General features: G+C 43.5%; 1 protein-coding gene across 11 annotated transcripts in view; it reads left to right on the forward strand.

Annotated features, from left to right (window-relative positions):
• The window catches only part of LOC115197597 (SH3 and multiple ankyrin repeat domains protein 2), a 174,058-nt gene that overhangs the window by 31,437 nt on the left and 121,864 nt on the right, over positions 1 to 20,757 (forward strand). For all 11 annotated transcript variants that reach the window (XR_003879034.1, XM_029759268.1, XM_029759264.1 and 8 more), the window contains 5 exons: positions 6,085 to 6,193; positions 6,635 to 6,786; positions 7,337 to 7,504; positions 11,056 to 11,172; positions 19,372 to 19,449. Coding sequence is in view for 10 of the 11 variants with exons in the window: in XM_029759268.1 (XP_029615128.1) it covers positions 6,085 to 6,193; positions 6,635 to 6,786; positions 7,337 to 7,504; positions 11,056 to 11,172; positions 19,372 to 19,449 (624 nt within the window). In the remaining variant the exon portion in view is untranslated. The remainder of the gene's footprint in view (positions 1 to 6,084; positions 6,194 to 6,634; positions 6,787 to 7,336; positions 7,505 to 11,055; positions 11,173 to 19,371; positions 19,450 to 20,757) is intronic.

The raw sequence follows: 20,757 nt of genomic DNA on the forward strand, positions 1-20,757 counted from the left end.
GGCAGGGTAAAGTGACTAGGCATCAGGATAGATAATAATACGGTATTTGAGGTAGATATGTATATGAAGGCAGGGTAAAGTGACTAGGCATCAGGATAGATAATAATAAGGTATTTGAGGTAGATATGTACATGACGGCAGGGTAAAGTGACTAGGCATCAGGATAGATAATAATAAGGTATTTGAGGTAGATATGTACATGAAGGCAGGGTAAAGTGATTAGACATCAGGATAGATAATAATAAGGTATTTTAGGTAGATATGTACATGAAGGCAAGGTAAAGTGACTAGACATCAGGATAGATAATAATAAGGTATTTTAGGTAGATATGTACATGATGGCAGGGTAAAGTGACTAGGCATCAGGATCGATAATACTAAGGTATTTGAGGTAGATATGTACATGAAGGCAGGGTAAAGTGACTAGGCATCAGGATCGATAATACTAAGGTATTTGAGGTAGATATGTACATGAAGGCAGGGTAAAGTGACTAGGCATCAGGGTAGATAATAATAAGGTATTTGAGGGAGATATGTACATGAAGGCAGGGTAAAGTGACTTGACATCAGGATAGATAATAATAGTTGTAAAATAAAGACCATGTAGCAGCACATATGATGAGTGTAAATGTATGCGTGTGTAAATGTGTATGTATCTGTGTTTGTGTTGTGTCGATCTGCATGTGTGTGTTATGTGTGTTTGTGTGCGTATGTAGTATACATGTATGTGAAAATGTGTGGGGTTTCTGTGGGAGTGTCAATGTACTGTATGTGAGTGAGTGTGTATATGGTTTAGATATATAGTCTAGTGAGTGTGTGTAAGGTCAGTGCAAGATAGAGTCAGTGCAGATAGTTTGGGTACCATTAATTGACGATTTAGCAGTTTGGCTAATTAGCAGACTTATGGCTTGGGAGTAGAAGCTGTCACGGAGCCTGTTGGTCCGAGAAATGATGCTTCGGTACCATTTGCCTCAGCAGTCATCTGTCACTTACACATCCCTCCCTTCCTCCCTCCCTCTCTCTGCTTTCTCTCTCAATTCAATTCAATTCAAGGGGCTTTATTGACATGGGAAACATACGCTAACATTGCCAAAGCAAGTGAAGTAGATAATAAACAAAAGTGAAATAAACTATATAAATGAACAGTAAACATTACACAAGTTCCATATGAATAAAGACATTACAAATGTCATATTATGTATATATAAAGTGCTGTAACAATGTGCAAATGGTTAAAGAACAAAAGGGAAAATAAATCAACATAAATATGGATTGTATTTACAATGGTGTTTGTTCTTCACTGGTTGCCCTTTTCTTGTGCAACAGGTCACAAATATTGCTGCTGTGATGGCACACTGTGGTATTTCACCCAGTAGATATGGGAGTTTATCAAAATCGGGTTTGTTTTCAAATTCTTTGTGGATCTTTGTAATCTGAGGGAAATATGTGTCTAATATGGTCATACTGTCACGTCTACTCCCACTCTTCCCTCCCCTGGCGCTCGAGGGCGCCAGGCTGCCCTGCATCACACATTCCTGCCATCAATTACGCACACCTGCCTTCCCTCGTCACGCGCTTCAACGATACTGGACTCACCTGGACTCACTTATCATCTGTTTATTACCTCCCCTATATTTGTCAGTTTCCCTGCTCTGTTCCCTGCTGATGCATTGATTGTTTATTGTCTTTGTTTTCTTGTATGTTGATGCTGTTCCTGTTTCGTTCCATGTCCGTTCCTTATTAAATGTTTGACTACCCGTACCTGCTTCGTCTCTCCAGCGTTATCACGTGACAGAATGCATCAGCCATCACACGAAGCATCGGGGACGGCTGGCGTTCCGGGTAGTGTGGTGGCATCAGCTCTGGGTCACCACCGATGGAACCGGGGATGCCTAAGCCAGCCAGTCGGGCTTTCACGCCCTGGCTGGCTCGAGAGGTTTCCTTGCCTCGGTTGTCTCGGCGGCTTCCCATCCCATGTCACTCTCCACCGGATCATCGGGCTCCCTCGCTGCAGCAGGATCGACAGGCGTCTTGCCTCAGTGGGATTGTCTGGCTTCCATGCCACAGCCGGCTCGCCAGGTTCTCACATTCCTGCCGGTTCGTTGGGCTCCCACGCCCCAACCGGCTTTCCTAGCGCCCATATCTCGGTCGGTTCGCCCAGGTGGGACGCCAGGTGGCGCCCCTGGAGGGGGGGTACTGTCATGTCTGCTCCCGCTCTTCCCTCCCCTGGCGCTTGAGGGCGCCAGGCTTCCCTGCATCACGCACTACTGCCATCAATTACGCACACCTGCCTTCCTTCGTCACGCGCTTCAACGATATTGGACTCACCTGGACTCTCTTATCATCTGTTTATTACCTCCCCTATATTTGTCCGTTTCCCTGCTCTGTTCCCTGCTGATGCATTGATTGTTTTTTGTCTTTGTTTTCTTGTATGTTGATGATGTCTTGTTCCATGTCCGTTCCTTATTAAATGTTTGACACCCCATACCTGCTTCGTCTCTCCAGCGTTATCACGTGACACATACATTTGGCAGGAGATCTCTCTCTCTCTCTCTCTCTGATCTGATCTGATCTCTCTCTGTCTCTGTCTCTGATCTGATTTAATCTCTCTCTCTCATAGCTTGTCTTCTCTTGAGAGCCAGATCTGCCAATGGCGTCCTCTATCAATATCAAGGCCATGCTCACTGAGTCTGTACATAGTCAAAGCTTTCCTTAATTTTGGGTCAGTCACAGTGGTCTGGTTTTCTGCCTCTGTGTACTCTCTGCTTAGGGCCAAATAACATTCCAGTTTGCTCTGTTTTTTTGTTGATTCTTTACAATGCTTCAAGTAATTATGTTTTTGTTTTCTCATGATTTGGTTGGGTCTAATTGTGTTGCTGTCTTGGGTTTCTGTGTTGTCTGTTTGTGTTTGTGAACAGAGTCCCTGTACCAGCTGGCTGAGGATAATTTTCTCCAGGTTCACCTCTCTGTAGTTGAGGGCTTAGTTATTATTCAGATTCAGATTGTTTAATAGTCATATGAACAGGGTCTCAGGTGTGATTGCAGGGTACAGTGAAACTCTTAGACTCTGAGCTCCAACATGCAGGACCAAGTGAAATAAAATAATGAAAATGGTAATAAAAAACAACAATAGAAATAGCACTATATAATAACAACAACTGTAGCAGTGATGAATAAATACATGGGGGGGGGGGGTCCATAGGGGGAGAGGGGAGCAGGTACCTGACTAGTGCTGGCTGTTCAGCAGCCTGATGGTCTGAAAGTAGAAACTATTGGCCAGTCTTTCAGTTTTTGCCATGATGCTCCTGTACTGCCTGTATCTGAGTGACTGAAGCGGGGAGAACAGGGCATGGCTTGGGTGGCTGGGGTCCCTGATGATCTTCTTGGACTTCCTGTGACACCTGTTGTTGTAGGTGTCCTGTAGTGTAGGAAGTGTGAACCTAATGGTGCGTTTGGCTGCACGTATCCCCCTCTGAAGAGCCTTGCGGCGTGATACAGCCCGACAGTCCACGCCGTCCACGGCGTGATACAGCCTGACAGTATGCTCTCGATGGTGCTCCTTTAGAACACTGTGAGGGGCCCTCTAGGACAGGCCAAATTTCTTCAGCATCCTGAGGTTGAAGAGTCGCTGTCGTACCTTCTTCACTACGGTGTCCTTGTGGCTAGACCATTTCAGCTTCTCTGAGACGTGTACGCCGAGGAATTTGAAATTATTGACCTTCTCAATGTTTGCCCCGTTGACGAGGATGGGGATGTGTCCAGCCTGGTTCCTCCTGAAGTCCACAATCAGCTCCTTTGATTTGCTAACATTGTGAGAGAGGTTGTTTACCTGGTACCACACCGTCAGAGTGCCTACTTCCTCCCTGTAGGCTGTGTCGTCATTGTTGGTGATCAGGCCTTCTACTGTTGTGTCAAAAGCGAACTTGATGATGGAGTTGGAACTGTGTGAGGGCATGCAGTCGTGGGTATACAGGGAATACAGGAGGGGACTGAGGACGCATCCTTGTGGGGTCAGTGCCGAGGAGGTAATGTTGCCTAACTTCACCACCTGTGGGGCGGCCCGTCAGGAAGTCCAGGACCCAGTTGCATAGGGAGGAGTTCCGACCCAGGGCAGTGAGCTTTGTAATGAGCTGATAGGACACTATGGTATTGAAGGCCGAGCTGTAGTCGATGAAAAGCATCCTCACATATGCATTCCTTTTGTCCAAGTGGGTAAGGGCAGTGTGCAGTGCAATGGCGATTGCATCGTCCGTGGATCTGTCAGGGCGGTAGGCGAATTGTAGAGGGTCAAGGGTGTTGGGAGGGAGGAGGTGACATGGTCTTTGACTAGCCTCTCGAATCACTTCATTATGACGGAAGTGAGTTCAGTTACTTTGCCTTTCCTGGGTACAAGGATGATGGTGGACATATTGAAGCAGGTGGGTATAGAGGCCTGAGCTAAGGAGAGAAGGTTGGAATGTTTGAGAATCGCTTCTTTTTAGGTGGTTGTAGAATTGAATTGCTATTTTCTGGATTTTTATAATTATCAAGAATCATCCTTATTCTGATCTGCATGCATTGTTTTGGTGTTTTACTTTGTACACAAAGGATGTTTTTGTAGAATTCTGCATGCACTCTCAATTTGATGTTTGTCCCATTTTGTCAATTCTTGGTTGGTGAGTAGACGCTAGACCTCACAACCATAGAGGGCAATGGGTTCTATAACTGATTGAAGTATTTTTTGCCAGATCCTAATTGGGATGTCAAAAGTTATGTTCCTTTTTATGGCATAGAAGGCCCTTCTTGCCTTGACTAAGATCGTTCACAGCTTTGTGGAAGTTACCTGTGGTGCTGATGTTTAGACCAAGGTAGGTATAGTTTTTTGTGTGCTCTAGGGCAACAGTGTCTAGGTGGAATTTGTATTTCTGGTCCTTGCAACTGGACCTTTTTTTGGAACACTATTATTTTTGTCTTACTGAGATTTACTGTCAGGGCCCAGGTCTGACAGAATCTGTGCAGAAGATCTAGGTGCTGCTGTAGGCCCTCCTTGGTTGGGGACAGAAGCACAAGATCATCAGCAAACAGTAGACATTTGACTTCAGATTCTAGTAGGGTGAGGCCAGGTGCTGCAGACTGTTCTAGTGCCCTCACCAATTCGTTGATATATATGTTGAAGAGGGTGGAGCTTAAGCTGAATCCCTGTCTCACCCCACGGCCCTGTGGAAAGAAATGTGTGTTTTTGCCAATTTATCCACACACTTGTTGTTTGTGTACATGGATTTTCTATTGTCGGAATTTTTTCCCCCAAAGCTGCTTTCCATCAATTTGTATTGCTCACCCTCATGCCAAATTGAGTCAAAAGCTTTTTTGAAATCAGCAAATAATGAGAAGTCTTTGGCTTCGTTTTGGTTTGTTTGTTTGTCAATTAGGGTGTGCAGGGTGAATATGTGGTCTGTTGTACGGTCATTTGTCAAAAAGACAATTTGACATTTGCTCAGTACATTGTTTTCACTGAGGAAATGTACGAGTTTGCTGATTTTCCCAAGGTTGGTGTTGACACATATCCCACGATAGTTATTTGGGTCAAATTTTTCTCCACTTTTGTGGACTTTTAGGGTACATAAATACCACAGGCCTTTTTGTATTTTGTCCTGTAGTTCATTCAATATAATTGGAGAATCCAGTGGGTTCTGGTAGTTTTTAATGGCTGACTCTAAGATTTGTAATTGATCATGTATATGTTTTTTCTGTTTTTTCCTCTCTCTCTCTTTCTTTCTCTCTTTCTCGTTCTCATTTTCTCTCTCTCTCTCTCTATCTCTCTTTCTTTTTCTCTTTCTCATTTTCTCTCTGTCTCTCTCTCTCTCTTCTCTCTCTCTCTCTCTGTCTCTCTCTCTCTCTCATCTGATTCTCAGTCCACTGGGTAATGTTCATTAGTCACAAAAGAAAATGGAGGAAGGGAAGGGACTACCTGAACTTATCCAATAAGAAACGCTCATTTTAGTTTTTCTTGTTTTGCTACGTTGTACACCAATGAATATGACTCTGATGTTCACCTGTCCGTCTCTCTCTCCATCCCTCTCTCTACATGCTCCCTCCTACCCCTAGGCCAACTACAGGAAATTAATGGATCACATTCAGCATCACCAGCTGGCGAAACTAGCAAAAATGCTGGAGAAAGGCCTCGATCCCAACTACCACGACCCAGACACTGGTGGTACGCTACACACACACACACACACACACACACACACACACACAGACAATGATTCAATGTGATGTGTTTTGTTTTATACAGCATCTGCTGCTAAGGAGTAAACAATGTCAGATCAATTATGGATTTCTTAGTTCACTGACGAGAGAAATTAGAGATCAGCTCTCCTCAGATGAAAGTTTACGGCTACAGTACAATTTCTTGTGTTTTTGTGCACCTCATTCTGTTGGACGTATATAGGGCGGGTTTCACAGACAAAGCCTAGTCCTGCACTAAAAATATATTTTGATGGCCATTCTTCATTGAACATGCCGTGTAGTCCAGACAAGGATTAAACTATGTCCAGGAAAAGTACCCATAGTTGATGTTAATACAATAAACACAAGTTTCTGTTTAAAAAAAGCTCTATAACAGTAAACAGCATGTTGTGTGTTTGTATTGTAGAAACTCCACTGACCTTCGCAGCCCACCTGGACAATGTGGCGCAGGTTGTCGTTGTACTGAAACACGGTGGAGCACATCTTGACTTCAGATCACAAGATGGGATGACCGCTCTCCACAAAGCAGTCAGGGCCAAGAATCAGGTCACACTGAAGGTTATCCAGCACCTCTATTATTTTTTACAGCTTATATAATAAGTTGGCCCCAATTCACTCTCCACTCCTTCCCCTCGGGTTTACCCTTTGATGTGTGCAGATCTGTAAGGTGGAAGCAATATAGTGGAAGCTCCACCAATACTGCTTCATCTGCACCCTTCAGGTCTGCAAACATGGACGTGTTAGGGCCAAGGGATGAGATAGAGAAAGAATTGGGATCGACTGATACTCTTAGATGTTATGAACAATCTATCCCATAACACCCCACAGTTAGGTGTGATAGTTGAAAATGCCCTACATAGACAGACATAACATATTGTAAAGCAATATATAGGTTCATACATGTTTACAACAAGTTATAAACCATTATACCTGCAGGCTTTAAGTAAAGTGTTTCTCCAGGTGAAGTTTCCCCTACGTACATATGAAAGATCAGCTTCCCCTTCCCCAATCCTAACCTTTTCCATCAGTGGGGGAAATGCTAAACTTACCTAAGGTCAGCATCTAGCGGCAACTTCCTTTCTCACCTACCCTCGCTGTCTCTCCTCAGGCTCTACTGGAACTAGGCGCGTCCCCAGACTACAAGGACAGCCAAAGTCTGACCCCCCTGTACCACACAGTCCTGGTGGGAGGAGACTCAGGTTGCTGTGAGCTCCTGCTGAGGGCCCACGCCACCGTCTCCTGCCACGATGAGAATGGCTGGCATGAGATACACCAGGTGTTGCTGTTGTGTCTAATAATTATAATACTAATGATTGATTGGATGTATATAGGGCTTTTCCAAAGGCTCAGTGTTATATATGGTATTATAAGCTGGGTGGTTCGAGCCCTGAATGCTGATTGGCTGACAGCCGTGGTATATCAGACCGTGTACCACGGGTATGACAAAACATTTATTTTAATTACATTGGTAACCAGTTTATAATAGCATTAAGGCACCTCGGGGGTTTGTGGTATATGGCCAATATACCACGGTTAAGGGCAGTATCCAAGCACTCCGCGATGCTTTGTGCATAAGAACAGTCCTTAGCCGTGGTATATTGGCCATATACCACACCTCCTCGTGCCTTCTTGCTTAATTAAAGCGAAGAGCGTCAGTTCATCTGCCACCAATGTGGTCTTCTCAGTGGTTTAGAGGAGACCCACGTTTAAGTAGCCATCACACTTTATAAAACCACATTTTAACCCAAGCCATCGCTATATGGACTCTCTTGAATAAGCTATCTTCTAGTTGATTATAGATGTTAGCCTTTTGATAGACCTTGGAGAAACAAGCTTTCCTAGATCATCGGGGGCATAACAACAGTAAGATGCAGTATATTTTAAAGCTCAGCTCAGATGGTACTCTGACTGACATCTAGTGTGCAGATCAAGACACTGCATGGAATATGTGTATGACTCCTGAGTGGGTAGTCTATTCAGTAGTTCCCAAACTTTTTATATTCCCGTACCCCTTCAAACATTCAACCTCCAGCTGCGTACCCCCTCTAGCACCATGGTCAGCACACTCTCAAATGTTTTTTTGACATCATTGTAAGCCTGCCACATACACTATACGATACATTTTTTAAACATAGGAATGAGTGGGAGTTTTTGTCACAACCTGGCTCGTGGGAAGTAACAAAGAGCTCTTACAGGACCAGGGCACAAATAATAATAATAATAATACTCAATAATTTTGCTCTTTATTTAGCCATCTTACATGCTGTTTGGGGTTTTAGGCTGGGTTTCTGTACAGCACTTTGAGATTTCAGCTGATGTACGAAGGGCTATATAAATAAATTTGATTTGATTTGATTTGATAAAACCTTATTTGTTCATAAAAAATGTGAATAACTCACCACAGGTTAATGAGAAGGGTGTGCTTGAAAGGATGCACATAACTCTGCGGTGTTGGGTTGTATTGGAGAGAGTCTCAGTCTTAAATCATTTTCCACACACAGTCTGTGCCTTTATTTAGTTTTCATACTAATGAGAGCCGAGAATCCACTCTCATATAGGTACGTGGTTGCAAAGGGCATCGGTGTCTTAATAACAGCGCGAGTTAAGCCCTATCCAGAAATCTGGCAGAGGCTTCTGATTAAATTACATTTTCACAGAACCGCTTGTTGCTATTTCGATGAGGCTCTCTTGTTCAGATATCGGTAAGTGGACTGGAGGCAGGGCATGAGAGGGATAATGAATCCAGTTGTTTGTGTCGTCCGTTTCAGGAAAGTACCTGCGTAATTGCGCATCCAGCTCACTCAGGTGCTTCGCTATATCATATTTGACATTGTCCGTAAGCTTGAGTTCATTGGCACACAAAAAATCATACAATGATGGAAAGACCTGTATGTTGTCCTTGTTAATGCAGACAGAAAAGAGCTCCAACATATTAATCATAGCCTCAGTTTTGTCCCGCACATTGAATATAGTTGCAGAGAGTCCCTGTAATCCTAGATTCAGATCATTCAGGCGAGAAAAAACATCACCCAGATAGGCCAGTCATGTGAGAAACTCGTCATCATGCCAGCGGTCAGACAAGTGAAAATTATGGTCAGTAAATAAAACTTTAAGCTCGTATCTCAATTTTTTTTTAAGTGTCAATACTTTGCCCCTTGATAACCAGCGCACTTCTGTATGTTGTAAAAGCGTTACATGATCGCTGCCCATATCATTGCATAGTGCAGAAAATACACGAGAGTTCAGAGGCCTTGCTTTAACAAAATTAACCATTTTCACTGTAGTGTCCAAAACGTCTTTCAAGCTGTCAGGCATTCACTTGGCAGCAAGAGCCTCTCGGTGGATGATGCAGTGTACCCAAATGGCGTCGGGAGCAACTGCTTGCACGCGCGTTACCACTCCACTATGTCTCCCTGTCATGGCTTTTGCGCCATCAGTACAGATACCAACCGATCTTGACCACCAAAGTCCATTTGATGTCACAAAGCTGTCCAGTACTTTCAAAATATCCTCTCATGTTGTCCTGGTTTCCAGTGGTTTGCAGAAGAGGATGTCTTCCTTAGTTGACCCCCCATTAACGTAACGGACATATACCAGGAGCTGTGCCAGGCACGCCACGTCTGTTGACTCATCCAGCTGTAACGCATAGAATTCACTGGCTTGTATGCGAAGCAGTAATTGTTTCAAACATCTCCTACCGTGTCACTGGGCGGCAGGTAGCCTAGTGGTTAGAGCATTGGACTAGTAATGGGAAGGTTGCAAGATTGAATCCCTGAGCTGACAAGGTGAAATTCTGTCGTTCTGCCCCTGAACAAGGCAGTTAACCCACTGTTCCTAGGCCGTCATTGAAAATAAGAATTTGTTCTTAACTGACTTGCCTAGTTAAATAACGGTAAAACAAAAAACTGATGCGTCGTGAAACAGTGTTGTTTGATGAAGGCATTGTCTGTATAGTTTTTGTTGGCCTTTTCTCCCAGAATTGTCCCAGTCATATCTGCGGCAGCAGGAAGAATTAAGACCTCCACAATAGTATGGGGCTCGCCTGTCCTAGCCACTCGGTAGGACAGACGATTCTAGCCCCTTCTTATTAATGGTATCTGTTGCTTTTAATGTCTTACTACTCGAAAGTAGTCTTTATTCTTGCTCAAAAACTCCTGTGGCTTATTTTTCAAATTGTCATTTTTCATTTCTAAATGCGCAATACTGAAGGTTTCCTGCGAGAGAGTAACGGTTCATGTGATTGGATGTTAATTATTTGACTAGGCTACCTGTATTTGACATTGTGTTGTTAATTTCGCTGAACACTAGATGGTTTAATTTTATTTTTGGCAGTGAAACAAGGCTACTCAGGCGAGAAAAAAACTTCAACCAAATGTATAGCCTTGTTGGAAAATATAAATGTACTGTTTGAAAAAGTAAAGAAATTATTATAATACATTTTTTATTTTAATCACATTTTGATTTGGCGTACCCCCGACGGCAAATCAAAATGTGCTTACCCCTGGGGGAACGCGTACCCCAGTTTGAGAATACCTGGTCTATATATCATCCACGTGAACACAAACCAGAATAGACTTCTCTTGCCAATCAATGACTTTCTAAATGTTTGGTTGGTCATATTTTCCTATGATAGTCCCGGTTTGCCTTATGTAAGTTACTGTATGGATTGTTTCATTTTCTTTTGTTTTGACCTGGTCTTTGTGATGTCTTCTGTGTTTGTGTGTCAGGCGTGTAGATATGGACATTATTTGACTTGGTCTCTGTGTTTGTGTGTCAGGCGTGTAGATATGGACATTATTTGACTTGGTCTCTGTGTTTGTGTGTCAGGCGTGTAGATATGGACATGTCCACCACCTGGAGCAGCTGTTGTTCTATGGAGCAGATATGGGTGTCATGAACGCCTCTGGAAACACGGCTCTACACATCTGTGCTCTATACAAAGAGGTAAGAGACCAGAGTTCAAATCATCAGAGCACCAGAGCACAAACCACTAGGGCGGCATGTAGCCTTGGGCCAGTAACCCGAAAGGTTGCTGGTTCGACTACCCAAGGTGAAACATCTGTCGATGTGCCCTCGAGCAAGGCACTTAACTCTAATTTGCTCCAGGGGCGCCATACTGCTATGCCTGACCCTGTAAAACAACTAATTTCCCTGCATATATCTGGTGTATGTAAAATAATCAGCAGTCCATCTACTGTCCAGAGGGGCTTTATATTTCACCATCTACTGTACAGAGATGCTTTATATTGTACCATCTACTGTACAGAGAGGCTTTATATTGCAACATCTACTGTACAGAGAGGCTTTATATTGTACCATCTACTGTACAGAGGGGCTTTATATTGTACCATCTACTGGTCAGAGGGGCTTTATATTGTACCATCTACTGGTCAGAGGGGCTATATATTGTACCATCTACTGTACAGAGGGGCTTTATATTGTACCATCTACTGTACAGAGAGGCTTTATATTGTACCATCTACTGTACAGAGGGGCTTTATATTGCACCATCTACTGGTCAGAGGGGCTATATATTGTACCATCTACTGTACAGAGGGGCTTTATATTGTACCATCTACTGTACAGAGGGGCTTTATATTGTACCATCTACTGTACAGATGGGCTTTATATTGTACCATCTACTGTACAGAGGGGCTTTATATTGTACCATCTACTGTACAGAGGGGCTTTATATTGTACCATCTACTGTACAGAGGGGCTTTATATTGTACCATCTACTGGTCAGAGGGGCTTATATTGTACCATCTACTGTACAGAGGGGCTTTATATTGTACCATCTACTGTACAGATGGGCTTTATATTGTACCATCTACTGTACAGAGGGGCTTTATATTGTACCATCTACTGGTCAGAGGGGCTTATATTGTACCATCTACTGTACAGAGGGGCTTTATATTGTACCATCTACTGGTCAGAGGGGCTTATATTGTACCATCTACTGTACAGAGGGGCTTTATATTGTACCATCTACTGTACAGAGGGGCTTTATATTGTACCATCTACTGTACAGAGGGGCTTTATATTGTACCATCTACTGGTCAGAGGGGCTTTATATTGTACCATCTACTGTACAGAGGGGCTTTATATTGTACCATCTACTGTACAGAGGGGCTTTATATTGTACCATCTACTGTACAGAGGGGCTTTATATTGCACCAGCTACTGTACATTGCTTTTATTATACTACTAGTACATTATAATGGTAGTGAGTACATTGTATTGGTGTACTAGTACATTGTTTTGGTATACTAGTACATTGTATTGGTGTACTAGTACATTGTATTGGTATACTAGTACATTGTATTGGTATACTAGTACATTGTATTGGTGTACTAGTACATTATATTGGTATACTAGTACATTAGGCCCATAGTAAACAGGGCTGGGGTCAATTCCGTTCCAATTTGGTCAATTCAGGAAGTAAACCGATTGACTGAATTGAAATGTAATTGACCCCAATCTTGATTATGTTATTAGCAAGGGGGCAATTAGGATTAATAAATATCCTGTTGATTCTTCACATGGGTAAAGATTGACTGGATACACTGATGAGAATCAATCTGAGATGGACACATCCTGAGGGAACACTTCCTTGGGGAACACATCCTGGGGGAACACATCCCGGGGGAATACATCCTGGGGGAACACATCCTGGGGGAACACATCCTGGGGGAACACATCCCGGGGGAATACATCCTGGGGGAACACATCCTGGGGGAACACATCCTGAGGGAACACATCCTGGGGGAACACATCCCGAGGGAACACATCCCGGGGGAACACATCCTGAGGGAACACATCCTGAGGGAACACATCCTGGGGGAATACATCCTGGGGGAACACATCCCGGGGGAATACATCCTGGGGGAACACATCCTGAGGGAACACATCCTGGGGGAACACAAGACAATATGGTCTTAACATCAATGGCTATGGTATCTAGTTTAAAACCACAGTGATCAATATTTAGACGGATCTATGTAGTTTAAATGTTAATCTATCCACTGTCATATGAACCCCAGAGCCAACAAGGCACTTAACCTTAATTGCTCTTGGGTCGCTGTTAGTAATGGCTTACCCTGGATGTGACCCCACTATCCAAGGGTGTGTCAGGGGGAGTGGGGATATAGAATAAACACATTTCCATTTTTATTTTTTTATTTCACCTTTATTTATCCAGGTAGGCTAGTTGAGAACAAGTTCTCATTTGCAACTGCGACCTGGCCAAGATAAAGCATAGCAATTCGACACATACAACAACACAGAGTTACACGTGGAATAAACAAAACATACAGTCAATAATACAGTAGAACAAAAGAAAACAAAAAGTATATATACAGTGAGTGCAAATGAGGTAAGATAAGGGAGTTAAGGCAATAAATAGGCCATGGTGGCAAAGTAATTACAATATAGCAATTAAACACTGGAATGGTAGATGTGCAGAAGATGAATGTGCAAGTAGAGATACTGAGGTGCAAAGGAGCAAAATAAATAAATGAATACAGTATGGGGATGAGGTAGGTAGATAGATGGGCTATTTACAGATGGGCTATGTACAGGTGCAGTGGACTGTGAGCTGCTCTGACAGCTGGTGCTTAAAGCTAGTGAGGGCGATATGAGTCTCCAGCTTCAGAGATTTTTGCAGTTCGTTCCAGTCATTTGGCAGCAGAGAACTGGAAGGGAAGATGACCAAAGGAGGAATTGGCTTTGGGGGTGACCAGTGAGATATACCTGCTGGAGCGCGTGCTACGAGTGGGTGCTGCTATGGTGACCAGTGAGCTGAGATAAGGTGGGGCTTTACCTAGCCAAGACTTGTAGATAATCTGTAGCCAGTGGGTTTGGCGACGAGTATGAAGCGAGGGCCAACCAACGAGAGTGTACAGGTCGCAATGGTGGGTAGTGTATGGGGCTTTGGTGACAAAACGGATGGCACTGTGATAGACTGCATCCAATTTGTTGAGTAGAGTGTAGGCTATTTTATAGATGACATCACCGAAGTCAAGGATCAGTAGGATGGTCAGTTTTACGAGGGTATGTTTGGCAGCATGAGTGAAGGATGCTTTGTTGCGATATAGGAAGCTGATTCTAGATTTAATTTTGGATTGGAGATGCTTAATGTGAGTCTGGAAGGAGAGTTTACAGTCTAACCAGACACCAAGGTATTTGTCGTTGTCCACGTATTCTAAGTCAGAGCCGTACAGAATAGGGATGCTGGACGGGCGAGCAGGTGCGGGCAGTGATCGATTGAATAGCATGCATTTAGTTTTACTTGCGTTTAAGAGCAGTTGAAGGCCACGGAAGGAGAGTTGTATGGCATTGAAGCTCGTCTGGAGGTTAGTTAACACAGTGTCCAAAGAAGGGCCAGAGGTATACAGAATGGTGTCGTCTGTGTAGAGGTGGATCAGAGAATCACCAGCTGCAAGAGCAACATCATTGATGTATACAGAGAAGAGAGTCGGCCCGAGAATTTAACCCTGTGGCACCCCCATAGAGACTGCCAGAGGTCCGGACAACAGGCCCTCCGATTTGACACACTGAACTCTATCAGAGAAGTAGTTGGTAAACCAGGCGAGGCAATCATTTGAGAAACCAAGGCTGTCGATTCTGCCAATAAGAATGTGGTGATTGACAGAGTCGATGAATACGGCTGCACAGTAATGTCTCTTATCGATGGCGGTTATGATGTCATTTAGGACCTTGAGCGTGGCTGAGGTGCACCCATGACCAGCTCTGAAACCAGATTGCATAGCGGAGAAGGTATGGTGGGATTCGAAATGGTCGGTAATCTGTTTGTTAACTTGGCTTTCGAAGACCTTAGAAAGACAGGGTAGGATAGATATAGGTCTGTAGCAGTTTGGGTCTAGAGTGTCACCCCCTTTGAAGAGGGGGATGACCGCGGCAGCTTTCCTATCTTTGGGAATCTCAGACGATACGAAAGAGAGGTTGAACAGGCTAGTAATAGGGGTTGCAACAATTTCGGCAGACCATTTTAGACAGAGAGGGTCCAAATATTCTAGCTCGGCTGATTTGTAGGGGTCCAGATTTTGCAGCTCTTTCAGAACATCAGCTATCTGGATTTGGGTGAAGGAGAAATGGTGGGGGCTTTGGCGGGTTGCTGTGGAGGGTACTGGGCAGTTGACTGGGGTAGGGGTAGCCAGGTGGAAAGCATGGCCAGCCGTAGAGAAATGCTTATTAAAATTCTCAATTATAGTGGATTTATCGGTGGTAACAGTGTTTCCTAGCCTCAGAGCAGTGGGCAGCTGGGAGGAGGTGCTCTTATTCTCCATGGACTTTACAGTGTTCCAGAACGTTTTTGAGTTGGTACTACAGGATGCAAATTTCTGTTTGAAAAAGCTAGCCTTAGCTTTCCAAACAGCCTGCGTATATTTGTTCCTAACTTCCCTGAAAAGTAGCATATCACAGGGGCTATTCGATGCTAATGCAGAACACCACAGGATGTTTTTGTGCTGGTCAAGGGCAGACAGGTCTGGAGTGAACCAAGGACTATATCTATTCCTAGTTCTACATTTTTTGAATGGGGCATGCTTATTTAAGATGGTGAGGAAGGCACTTTTAAAGAATAGCCAGGCATCATCTACTGACGGGATGAGGTCAATGTCATTCCAGGATACCCCGGCCAGGTCGATTAGAAAGGCCTGCTCGCAGAAGTGTTTTAGGGAGCGTTTGACAGTGATGAGGGGTGGTCGTTTGGTCGCAGACCCATTACGGATGCAGGCAATGAGGCAGTGATCGCTGAGATCTTGATTGAAATCAGCAGAGGTGTATTTGGAGGGCGAGTTAGTTAGGATGACATCTATGAGGGTGCCCCTGTTTACGGATTTGGGGTTGTACCTGGTAGGTTCATTGATAATTTGTGTGAGATTGAGGGCATCAAGCTTAGATTGTAGGATGGCCGGGGTGTTAAGCATGTCCCAGTTTAGGTCACCAGGCCTGAGGGGCCTTTTGGAATCCTCGGGCAGATTATGTCGGTATTCCAGTCGTAGAGGATCGGCGGGGTTCCGTGCCCCGTACCGGCAGTAGAAGGGGTCCGGATATTGTAGCCCAGGAGTGGGCTTCGGTGGTAGCACAGGAGCCCTGGCCGGGCTAGCTTCAGGCTAATTGGTGCTTGCTCCGGGATGGAAACGCTAGCCAGGAGTAGTCACCCGGGATTGCGGTTAGCTAGTTGCGAAGATCCAGATGAAAATGTACAGAGTTTGCGGTAGGAATCCGGGGATATGGAGAATTTTTTTATATATATATATATATATATATATATAGGTCCGTTATGCTCTGGTTTGAGTCACGTTGTTCGAACTGGCGAGAGCTTTCTGAGCTAAAGGTTAGCTGATGACCGCTAGCAATGGTTTGCTGACTAATAGCTGGTAGGTAGTTAGCTGGCTAGCTTCAGTTGAGGGATTCCAGATCCGAAGTAAATAGAAATACTTTAGAAAAAAAACAGATCCACGCCACATTGGGTGAGGCGGGTTGCAGGAGAGTATTTCGAAATTGAGGTTTAGGAAAATATTTTAAAAAGATATGCGAAGTAAAAGATTTAAAAATATGTAAAAAGATATATACAAGGGACACGACAGGACAAAGACGTCTGACTACTACGCCATCTTGGATTGCACATGGGTGTAATACACACTACATGTTTGAAACAGGACAAATACAAGCACTCACCAAATAATAATAATAATTATACACACACACTTTTTTAAGATGGTGGTTTGAACATGGGATGTGTGTGTGAGATATCTCTCCTGTTGTCTGTAGGGGTCACTGCTCCCATTAGCTATGGCATAGATCATTAAGCCTTTCTACACGCTGTGCTCTCTCTGCTGCCATTATTCATAGAGAGCGAGAGAGATAGATAGATAGAGAGGGATAATGAGAGAGAGAGTGAGAGGGAGAGGGAGATGATGAGAGAGAGAAAAAGAGAGAGAGACAGAGAGAGTGTGTGAGAGAGAGAGTGAGAGCGAGAGGGAGAGGGAGATGATGAGAGAGAGAAAAAGAGAGAGATAGATAGTTAGAGAAAGAGAGATGATGAAAGAGAGAGAAAAAGAGAGAGAGACAGAGAGAGTGTGTGAGAGCGAGGGAGAGAGAGAGAGATGATGAGAGAGAGGGAAAAAGAGAGAGAGACAGAGAGAGTGTGAGAGAGAGACCGAGAGAAAAAGAGAGAGACAGAGAGAGAGTGTGTGTGAGAGAGAAAGAGAGCGAGAGGGAGCGAGAGAGATGATGAGAGAGAGAGAAAAAGAGCGAGAGAGAGACAGAGAGAGTGTGTGTGTGAGAGAAAGAGAGCGAGAGGGAGAGAGAGAGAGAAAAAGAGCGAGAGACAGACAGAGAGAGTGTGTGTGTGAGAGAGAGAGCGATACTGATAACTTCCTCTCTGGGTTTGCTGTTGTGTAATCTCTTCCCTCAACTGCTCTGCTCCTAGAGGCTGGGTTTATTTCCCTGGCTTTCTGATTAGATGCCCTTTTGCATTGACAGCTTTAGTGTGATCTAATGACTATAATGACAGCCACTAGGAGGGAAGAAGTTCACTGATTTAATCTTTTTGAATATCAGTCTGATTTGTGTGGGTTGGGGCTTGTACACGTAATATTATTATTGTAGATATCTGCCATATTTTATTTATCTGATGACTAGTGGCAGTAGAATTTAATAAGAGCAAGTAGGAGGAGGATGAGCTCGAACATTGGTGTGTGTGTGTGTGTGTGTGTGTGTGTGTGTGTGTGTGTGTGTGTGTGTGTGTGTGTGTGTGTGTGTGTGTGTGTGTGTGTGCAGGCACTGTGTGTATGGATGTGTGCATGAGCAAGCACTGTTTGTGCATGGGCGCATGCGTGCGTGTGTGCCTGACTGTATGTGTGTGTGTGGGCCCGCACGCCTGTATGTGTGTGTTCACATGCACGTGAATGTGTGTGTGTTTGTAGTGGTGTTTCCGTGGGTGGGCTGCTGAATCCAGCTAACAGCAGGCTGAGGCGGGCTGCAGTGCCACAGACAGTTACCAGAGGCTGATTCTCTCTTGATTTTCTCACCGAGCTTCACACTATATGTTTTCACTGCACTAAGATCCTTTCTGGAGAGCTGAGGGAGAGGCCTTGCTTTACCTGGAACATAGACAAGACATCATCAGACTTTACCTGGAACATAGACAAGACATCATCAGACTTTACCTGGAACATAGACAAGACATCATCAGACTTTACCTGGAACATAGACAAGGCATCATCAGACTTTACCTTGAACATAGACAAGACATCATCAGACTTTACCTGGAACATAGACAAGACATCATCAGACTTTACCTGGAACATAGACAAGACATCATCAGACTTTACCTGGAACATAGACAAGGCATCATCAGACTTTACCTTGAACATAGACAAGACATCATCAGACTTTACCTGGAACATAGACAAGGCATCATCAAACTTTACCTGGAACATAGACAAGGCATCATCAGACACACAGGACAGGGTGAGCTCTAGCTCCAGCAATGATACGTTCTGGAATGTTCTGGAATCATTTAAGTTCTAGAATGTTCTGGATTTGTTGATGGAATGTTTAGTTCTGGAATGCTCTAGAATCGGTGCTAGATTAGTTGATGGATTGTTCAGTTCTGGAATGTTCTAGAATCGGTGCTAGAATAGTTGATGGAATGTAAAGTTGTGGAATGTTCTAGAATCGGTGCTAGATCAGTTGATGGAATGGAATGCTTGATCAAGATGGTTTTCTCTCTTGTTAAAGGGGTTCAGATAATTACAGAGTAATAATAAACAGTAGCTGGCAGCAGAGAGAGAGAGAGAGAGCGAGAGAGAGAGAGAGAGAAAGGAGACAGAGAGGGAGAGAGAGAGGGAGACAGAGAGGGAGAGAGAAAGGGAGAGTGAGAGGGAGACAGAGATTGTTTATTTCACTTTTGTATATTATCTACCTCACTTGCTTTGGCAATGTTAACATATGTTTCCCATGCCAATAAAGCCCCTTGAATTGAATTGAATTGAATTGAATTGAATTGAATTGACAGAGAGGGAGGGAGACAGAGAGAGCAATGGAGTTGAAATAAATTAGGTCCTGGTCTTACTCTGTTCTCCCTTCTCTTTTCCTTTGGTCCTCCCTAAGGAACACTGTGCCAGAGTACTGCTTGTTCGTGGTGCCAACAAGGAAGTGAAGAACTACAGAAGCCAGACACCATTCCAGGTATGGACTGACTCACACCTCTAACATTTACTGCTCACAGTACAGGCTTGCTGTAAAACGTAGATCACTACATTCCATTCTCCATACTAGCATGCCACTTGCAATGCATACCCAATCCATTGCTTTGTTCTTCAAAGTGGTATGGTATATAATGATCATTCATTAAGCTTCTCAGATGAATTACATCAGTAGAGAGCTACATGTGTAGGATTTTAATTTGAGCCAGTTTTCTACAGCAGGAAAATACTTCTGCTACAACAGGAAATGTGAATTATTATGTGGATTATAATTAATGGACATTTTCTTTGTAGGGGTTGATATATTTTTCTTTAGGGGCAAATCAAGTCTGACATTTTAAAGTGGAAATGACCAACTTTACAAGCCTTTTTAAACCTTGAATACACTACAAGTTTGCATTTCTCAGCAACAAAAGAGATCCTACATCTGTAGTGTAGTATGTGATACCTTTAGATGCTTGTAGTGGTGAAGCTTCATAACATTGCAACCCTTCCTTTTGTTTCTTTGCAGTAGTATTTTGGCAAGCAGATCAGTCTCCATCTGTGTGTTTTCAGTCAAGTTTTCTTCACGTGTGGTTTTAAAAGGGAAAAGCAAGATGGTACTAACATAATGAGCATATTTTTAGATTGTTAAACAAAGCTGTTTAAGAGTCAGTGGTTCCTTATTTGGCAGTCTTTTATGTAAGACATCCCTCTCTCTGAACAAACAGTCAATGGTTCTGGGAGAAATGTTCATGTTTTAATTGTTGTTTATATGCATGTGTCAGCATTCCACAGTGTTCTGAACTCCAACTACCAATTAGTCATAATGTAGGTGTGATGCATTTAGGGGGTTGAAGTCAAAAAGGGATATGGATACTGAATAGCTTCCTAGCTGTTGTTGACTATATTTTCTCCTTTTCCTATTCATCATCCCTACCCTGTTTACCATCATCTTTTAATGCAGACAATTCCATATCCCACAAATAATTAAACTGTGAATTCACACACAAATTGTTTTGACCCATTTTTTATTGGCAGCAGGCCTACACAGCTGCCATTTAAATAACATGGCAAAATAACAACTACTGCACGAGGTTCATTATTATCAAGCACATAAATCATTTTTATTCTGTGAAAGAGTCTCCCTTTGTGACATGTTTATGGTTCAAAGTTGAACATCTTCCAACAAATCTCCTCTTTACCTCCTCATGCTCTCTTAGCAGTCTGAACTCTAAACTCCTCTGCTTTAATCTGAACTCGTCAGTTACTCTAAACTCCTCTGCTTTAGTCTGAACTCCTCAGTTACTCT

Source organism: Salmo trutta, chromosome 7, assembly GCF_901001165.1.
Source record: "Salmo trutta chromosome 7, fSalTru1.1, whole genome shotgun sequence".
Lineage (NCBI taxonomy): Eukaryota > Metazoa > Chordata > Actinopteri > Salmoniformes > Salmonidae > Salmo > Salmo trutta.